The 8,512-nt window shown below is 45.7% G+C and overlaps 1 protein-coding gene across 1 annotated transcript; it reads left to right on the top strand.

Moving 5' to 3' along the window:
* Positions 1-325: 325 nt before the first annotated feature.
* On the top strand, positions 326-2,823 carry LOC126646867 (acrosin-like). Its single transcript, XM_050328542.1, has 5 exons — positions 326-405; positions 710-952; positions 1,292-1,557; positions 1,846-1,991; positions 2,458-2,823. Exons 1-5 carry the CDS (start codon positions 335-337, stop codon positions 2,821-2,823), a joined length of 1,092 nt encoding a protein of 363 aa, XP_050184499.1. The 5' UTR covers positions 326-334.
* Positions 2,824-8,512: the final 5,689 nt, after the last annotated feature.

Raw genomic sequence — 8,512 nt, forward strand, 5'->3', positions numbered from 1 at the left:
CACTGGCACAGGCTATCCAGAGAAGTTGTTGTTGTCCCATCCCTGAAAGTGTTCAAGGCCAGGTTGGATGGCATCCTGCTCTAGTTGAAGATGTTCCTGTCTATGGCAAGGAGGTTGGAACTAGACAATGTTTACAGTCCCCTCCAACCCAAACCAGTCTATTATTCTGTGACTCTACCTTGTCCCCTGCCCAGTCCCCCAAAGCCTCTGTGCCTAGAACACCAAATCAGCCACTCTGTGACATCAGCCCTGGGGCCTGTAGACCCTATGCTGGTGGCTGCACTGGAGGCAATGAGCCCTCACTCCTTGCAGCTGAGATGTGCCACTGGCAGTGATGAATTTGCTGTGCCTCCTTGTCGTGCTGGCTGTGTGCAAGCCCGTGCTCGGCTCATGGGACACCTGTGGGTAAGCGGCCTCAGGCTCTGGGAGGGAGCTTGGGTAACCCTTAGTGGTTTTTTTCTGTCCCCTGTGGCCATATCACAGCTTCCTGAACCCCCTGTGGTAGCTCAGTTCCTTGACAGTGCCCGTGTTGCTGGCACAAATTGTCTGTGGGACTCAAATAGAAATGGGCAGACAGACACATGCCCTATGAGATTCCTGGGCCCTGCTGGCCATGCAAACAATGCCATGTGGGCAGGAAAGTCAGGCAACCTTTACCCTGAGCAGCAGCAAGGCATTGAGCAGAACAGCAATGACTTTCTTCTTACAGAGGGACCTGTGGGCTCTGGCCCATGGATGCTTCCTACAGTCCCACAACTTATGACTATGGCCCCACGGCTTCTGATGACAGCACATTGAGTGTCGTGGGAGGCACAAGTGTCCAGACAGGGGCCTGGCCTGGGATTGTCAGCATCCAGGATACCCAGAAACCAGGCACAGGGCATATCTGTGGAGGGTCCCTCATCAGCACACAGTGGGTCCTCACAGCTGCCCACTGCTTCAACAACACCAGGTAAGGAGGACCAGGGAACGGGGATATCCCTACAACACTAGCAGGTGCCCAGCTGGCAGCACTACATGCTACTCCCATCCCATTTCTTTGCGGTATACCCAGTGCCTGGGCACTGCAGAGCCCAGCTGAGACGCTGCTCAGGGAGGAGGCTGCACTCCTGTAACTGCTTCCTAGCAGCCTTCAGGCCAACAGTACTGCAGCCTAAGGCATGCTAGGACAGTCATATCCTATCTAGCACAGCTTTCATCTCTGCCTTGGGAAGCAGAAGGCAGGGAATTGCTGGGCTGCTGCAGTACATGGCTCTGCTCCCTCTCACTCCTTTCTCCATCTGCCTCCCAGGAACATCAGCATGTGGCGTGTGGTGATCGGGGCCACCCAGTTGACTCAGCTGGGCCCTGAGGTGCAATTGCGCCAGATTAAGCAGCTACATGTTCATGAACAATATACTCCTGGTGAGGAGAGGAATGACATTGCCTTGCTGGAATTGGACCAGCCAGTCCCATGCAGCCACTACATACAGCTGGGCTGTGTGCCTGATGCCACGCTGAGAGTGTCAGAGCTGAAAACTTGCTACATTGCTGGCTGGGGTTCCACCACTGAAAGAGGTGGGTTCCCAAAAATGATATGTGGCCTGAAGGCAAGCTTGACACACCAGGGAGATGGGTTGGGGTTCCCAGCTGCAGGGGTCAAAGCCAGAGTCAGGCTGTAGGATGTGTGTCTCTGGAGAGATGGTCCTGGCCCACTCCCCAAAGCCAGACAGAATGGGGACAGCACGACAACATGGTGTCCCTTCTAGGGAACCTTAGGGAAGCCCTAGGGAAGGGCTTCGCCCCCAGATAAGGAAGTGAAGGGCACAGGAGTTGCTCGGTGCTCATTCCTTTCTGTGCTTACAGATCAAAGATCAAGTGATGTCCTGCAGGAGTCCAAGGTCCATCTCATCGATGTCCAGCTCTGTAACAGCAGCTGGTGGTACATGGGGGCCATCCACACCCACAACTTGTGTGCTGGTTACCCACAAGGCACCATGGACACCTGCCAGGTAGGAGCCACTCAGCCCTCAGCAGCACGGACAGCCCCATCACTACAGCCGAGGCACAGCCAAGCATCTGCTTTGCCTGGCCAGTTACTGCCCCAGCCCCAGGTCCACACTGCTGATAGGGCTTCCCTCCGCTTCCCCATCTACAGGTCCTTGCTCAGTGCCCCAAGGCTGGAACTCTGCCCAGAAAGCCCATCTAGTGCTCTTGGCAGCCCAGACATCCAGATGCTGACCTTGGAGCATCCGTCCTCTGCAAATCCAGGATCCCTGTGCAGAAATGAGAGAGAGACCAACCTTACAAGCCCCCAGCCCACTCCCAGCCAAAGTTCTATATGCTCCAGCACCTGAGCAGAGCCTTTGTCTGCCATGAATACAGCTCCTCTGGCAGGGGCTAGGAGAGAGAAGGAGATAGCCCTAGTGCTGGCAGCAGCCACCTGACACCAACTTAACTGTCTCTGCTTCACTGCAGGGCGACAGTGGCAGTCCCCTGGTGTGCAAAGATGACCATGCTGCCTACTTCTGGCTCGTTGGCTTGGCCAGCTGGGGAAAAAGCTGTGCAAGAACAAACCAGCCCGGAGTCTACACCTCTACTCAGTATTTCTACGACTGGATCTTGGTCCAGATAGACCCGCAACCAGATAAAAGGGCATGGAGTCATTTTATGACTACTTCAACTGCCTCTCAGAATCCAACACCAATACCAGTGCCAATACCAACACCATCGGGCTGGTTTCGCTCCTTCCCACTTCCACTGCAGCAGCTGGTGGAATTTTTTACTCAAGTGCATGAATTTCTAGAGGCCCTAAGGAGAAAATTGGATAGAGAAGCAGGATGAACAGGATCCAGTGGAGGCTGCAGTGGACCATGACCATTTCCTTCTGGGGCAGTGCCTGCTGACCCAAAGGCAGCCTCAGTGCCAAAGGCCTGCTCTGTCCTGCCCCTCCTCCTCTGCATGCATGCAAGTCCTGAAGTTAACTTAGTTATGGAAATAAAGTTTCATGGTTTCACAGTTAACCATGTTTTCAGTCCTACTCAGTCTCCCAAGGATTTTCACAGAGGGTACCTGCAAAATGAGGCTGTGAGCAGACACATCAGGCACAACAGGAAGGAGTCATTCCAAAGGACTGAAACCATGCTTGGTCAGAGAGGAGGACAAAGATGCAATGGAAGAAGGGAATACAGGTCACAGAGCAGTGGGGAGCTTACAGATCTTGGGAACAGCAGTTGGAAGTGTGAAGCATTTTAGGCTGCCTACCAGTGGGATGCCTCCATGTGAGTCTGTACAGTGCAGCAGGGAACTTGAAACTGGACTCTCTCATGACCCAGAAAACATTGTTCTAGAAAGACCCAAGCTTTGCACCAAGGACTGGGTAAGGAGCTTGATATCCAGCCACAAATAGTACAGGGATGTATTTCAATTAATTTCTATATTGTTATTTGAGGAATTTATAAACATGCTGGGTGCTAGTGAATTGTTGATGTCAACCTGGTTTGTAGTAACTGTGTAAATCTCTGTCTGTGTGTGTGTGTGTTGGCTCCTTGGAATGCAGACATGCACAGACACAGAGATGGCAATAGAAGCAGTCACATCCATCAGGCTGGATGAGTGTGAGAATTCACCTGACTCAGCTCTAGAAGACCCAAATGCAGAAATCTCCTGTATCCAGAAGTCTACTGGATCTGGCTGATCTGCAAGAGAATGGGGAAGGCAGTCCAAAGAAACTCAGCAGCAGAGGTCCTGGCACAGACAGGGAGGCAGCACTGGCCAGGCTGTGAAAACACTGGGGAGGGTAGTTTGATGCCTCCTGCTCCAGCTTCAAACTGCACATCTTTGGACTTAAGTGCAGAGCAAACTTGATATAAAATTTTTGGTGCACCTCATGGACTTTGCTCATCAAGTTTGCTCTGTATGTAAGTAAAAACACTGGGGATATTTGGTTTGGTTTAGGCAGTTCATTTTAAAGTTGTATTATTTTTTTTCCTCTTTTTATCTGGTACATCAATTCTCTCCATCTTAGAAAAAGACAATACAAATAATTCCATTGCTTACTCATGGTCTTTTCATGTCTTTCCAGTTCTTTCTTTTTAAACCCTTTTCTAATTGTGCTCAGAAACAGAATAGGAAGCCCCATTCAGCACTGGGGAAACACGGGCTAGAACGAAATAGCTCTCATTCATTCACGATGATGTGCTGGTTTTGGCTGAGGTAGAGTTAATTCTCTCCATAGTGGCTGGTAGGGGGCTGTGTTTTGGATATGTGCTGAACACAGGTAATATAGATATGTTTCTGTTATTGCTGAGCAGTGCTTACACAGAGCCAAGGCCTTTTCTGTTTTTCATGCCGCCACAGTGGTCGAGGGTGCATGGGAGGGTGGGAGGAGACACAGTTGGGACAGGTGACCCAAACTGACTAAAGGGATATTCCAGACCATATGGCATCACGCTCAGTGTATAAAGGGTGGGGGGGGAGAAGGACAAAGGAGGTGTGTGCATTCAGAGTGATGGCTATTAGCTACCAGTCTTAGAGCTCTCAGCTGTGAACCTATGGCATTGCAGAGCAAAGTGAGAGAGTCGGACAAGGAAGTCAGGACTTTTAAGGATGGAGAGTTGATGGTACAAGAAATAATTACCACTCAAGCAGAGGGGTGCTATGAGCAGCAATGCACTGCAGAATGGCTGGAGGCATGTATAGCTAACAAATGAAGGCATAAATATGGGAAAAGAAAGGTTCCTGCTCTCACTGTGAAATCTTCATAGGATCACAAGGAATGGGATGGAAATATTTGGAGTGAGTCCTCGGACTCTGAGTTTGAGACAGATTTGACAGATTTGGAGGTGGTAAAAGTGCAGCCCCTCATACAAGTGGAGAGGTAGTGGAATATATGGAGGGGTACAGATCACATGCACTTATACCTCAAAGAAGTTAAGGGAATATGATTTAGCATTTTCAAGATACCGTAATGAAAGGGAATCAAAATTCTGCTTTGTTTTGACTGACACTGCTGTAACAATGGGCCATGCTTTCACTTTCTGCTGAAAAAGAGGATGGATTTCAATTAATAACTTAATAAAATGATTCTGTAGCTTGACGTCATTGTCATGAAGACACTACCGTTGCTCAATTAAACAGGTAGAAACAAAATCAGGGATTCACAAACTGACATTTTATTTCAGACACATTTCTTACATTTGTACAATATATAATTCTTAATTTTCTTCAGAATCTAATACATATTTTATAGTTTTTTTCTATAAACCATTATAAACTCACATGTTACTCCTTCCTGAAGTCCTCTCCTTGAAGCTTATAATAAAATAAGCATTAAAATGAAATATTTGTTGCTTTAAAGGGAAAAGAAACAGTTACAAGAATACACAAAAATATACCTGTTACAACCCATGATGAAGAAATACGCATTTAAACCGCCTGAATGCAATCTTCATACATTTAAGTTTACTACAGTTTGTTAGTAATTTTTTTTATCATGTATTTTATCAAAATTTTTAAAAACCCTGTTTTATAGAAAAATGGCAAAGTACTGTAGTCTCATTCCTATTAATGTATTCTTGAAACACACAGTAATGTATTTAAGCGTAATTCAAACCTGTAAACATTAATCATTGTTTTGGTGGCTTTTTTAAATTACTCCTCATATTTGGTTATCAGTACTGATAAAAAAGAGTGTCTCTCAAGACCTATTAAGTGCAAAGTGCTTTCTCTGAAAATACCTCACCTATTGCTGTAGGAAGTGTTCTAGTGTGCCTGCTTCTAAGAGCAGATTTAAAGCTCATGAACATTTGGAATTCCAAGTGTGTAATTCCAAGTGTGTTCTGGAGAAACAAAACTGCTGTTGTGATTTTTACATTACAGGAAAAAACAAAGACGACAGTACCATTGTGCTTTATTTATTCTGGAGTGGGACAATCAGATCTTGGGGAAAGGTTACATTCCTCTTGTCAGCAGTAATACTATAACATAGTTATATTCCTTCCATCAGCTGGATTCCATGGTGCTTTTATTAATGCCACGCATACATGGCAGTGAAAGCACTAAAGGCAGTCCAACAATTGAAAAAGTTGTATTTTATAAATGGTTTATAGATGGTTTACAGGTTGAAGGTGAGAATTAACCTTTTTGAGGCTTGTAGCACTTTGGCCACTGACTTCAAGCAGAGCCAAAATGTCACTGAGACACTGCTCTCTGCTCTAAGTCTGACCGTGATGCATGGACCTGCAGCAGACAGCTGGCCAGGTCAGGGGCAGACTGTTCCTTAAGTCAGGGTAAATAACCAACTTCTTTGCTAGCACTTAAGGATGTTCCTTCATGTTCCTCTCAGCCCTGCTGGCATCTTTGTCTGAATTAAGCAGCCTTGCCCGTTACAGACATCCAGGTGTGAGTTTTCCTTCCGCTTCTTCATAGTGTGGTGTGTAGGTATGTCCCTGATTCTTCCTTGGCAAGCCTGACAAGCTCCTCCCAACCTCCCTTGCTTTCTGTCCTGTTGCTCATCCAACTTCCACTTCTTTTCCAGGAAACAGGAAACAGGAGAGGAAACAGGACCACACATCATCTTGGCCACTGGAAATTTCCTGCACAGAGATTATCAAAGTGTCAAGTCCTTTATCCACATGCATTTGCTACCTACAATTCCATTCTTGGTCCCAGGAGGTGGAAAATCTGAAACAGTGTAGACTGTACATTAGCTAGTTTGGGGATTATAAATGTCTTAATTCAAATACAGAATACAAATTAAATGAAGATTAGTTTTCAGGGCAAGACTCCATCCATAAGCGAAACCTGAGATTAGCTCAGTTGGTTACAGCATGGTGTTAGTAATGCCAAGGTTGTGGGTTTGATCCCTGTATGGGGCATTCGTGTAAGAGCTGACTCAATGGTCCTTGTAGGTCCCTTCCAACTCGGAATATGATGTGAAAAAAATTAACTGAAGTTTTTATGTTCTCAGATATTTGGGCCTTCTAAACTTGGAAAGGCTGGCAACAGTTTTCTGGGTATATCAACTGTTCATTGTATGCCCCTGTGTACATACAGACGTGCAATTTTCACAGTTGTTGTCGTGCTTGGGTTGTTGTTTTGGTGTGCTTTTTAAAAGCTGACACAGAAGCCTCCCAATTCCTTCCCTCCCTCTTTGCCTTAGAATATATGTCTGCATCAAGTACAATTAAGGTATGAGTGCCTCCCACAAAAGAGAAATGTGTTTAAGGTATTTAAAATGCCTCACCATGTCAGATGCATGTAACTATGGTTCGTGATAATTTCATTCATTCATCTTCCTCACACAGGGGGTTGCCATGGACACACCAGGCAGAATGTAGAACTGCTAAAAGTTTTTCATTTATGTCCAGTATGAGAATATCCAGAGGGAAAGAAAAAAACAGGTCAGTGACTTACAACTGATGAACTCTGTTGCAACAAGACTTCTAAAGCTATATTTAAAGAAACTCATCCGTGTAATTTTCGGTTCTAATTCACGGGAGCTGAGCCCAGAAATCAGCCTTATGATCATCTAGTCTGAACCCCAGAAATCACACAAGCCATAGAATCTTCTCTAATAGCATCTGCCATGAATATATTAATTTTATATAATTCACCACAGCTTTTTTTTCTGAGTATGGCACAACAACTGTGAGATCTGGAGGACCCACAGCACGCTTAGATAACATCAGGAGTCAGTGATTTGCAATGGTAAACTCCTGGAAGGACATCTCGTATCTGTGAATTAAGTGCCTGTTTGGCTATTGCACTTAAGCCTCTAATAAAAGCCTTATAGGTTTGAGGGGCTTACTTAGTTTCATTTGCTTCTCATTATCATGATATGGTCTTAGCAGAGAGAGATGACAACATGGACGGAGGACTTTGGGTAGGAACTGTCTACCTGTGTGGAGCAGAGCGCAGTGAGGCGATGCTGGCTGCGGCCAGTCCATACATATTTCAGAGAAACAGCTCCCTTGATGATGTGAATCAGACACAGCCTTCTGCACAAGCTTTACAAAAACTCTTTTGGCTCTCTGAGCTCATTCCCATTCCAAGATCAGGAAAATCTTGTGGACTGCCTCATCTGTTTACCCCTGTTGTGCCAGTGCAGGGCACCAATGTCACATCAGTCTCTGCCCATCCTCAGCCATCCCAGTGCTGAGTCAGGTAATTGTGTTACCATGTGTCACATCCTGGGCTGGGGAACTTTTCTTTGGATGAAAGCTGAGAATAGTCTTTCAGATATTTAAGGCAGGCCACATGTTAGCCTTGTTCTTAACAATTTAAATTTTAGAAAACCAGTATGTGTTGAATAATAGCTCTTAGCATATTGCATTACGCAACATTTTTATTGAGATAACTCATGACTTTTCTTTAAACTTTTTTCCTGAATTTGTTTTGAGTTCGTTGAAAATTAGTGTCTTCCTAAAGTAGATCTCAAAGTCTTCCTCTCTCCTTTCCGTTCTTCTCTATGTTGTATACAGTTTCCTACAGCTGAAAATACAAGATGCAAAAAGCAGAACTGTTGCAGAAT

This window comes from Myiozetetes cayanensis, unplaced genomic scaffold (genome assembly GCF_022539395.1).
Source record: "Myiozetetes cayanensis isolate MyiCay16 unplaced genomic scaffold, myiCay2020 scf4, whole genome shotgun sequence".
Taxonomy (NCBI): domain Eukaryota; kingdom Metazoa; phylum Chordata; class Aves; order Passeriformes; family Tyrannidae; genus Myiozetetes; species Myiozetetes cayanensis.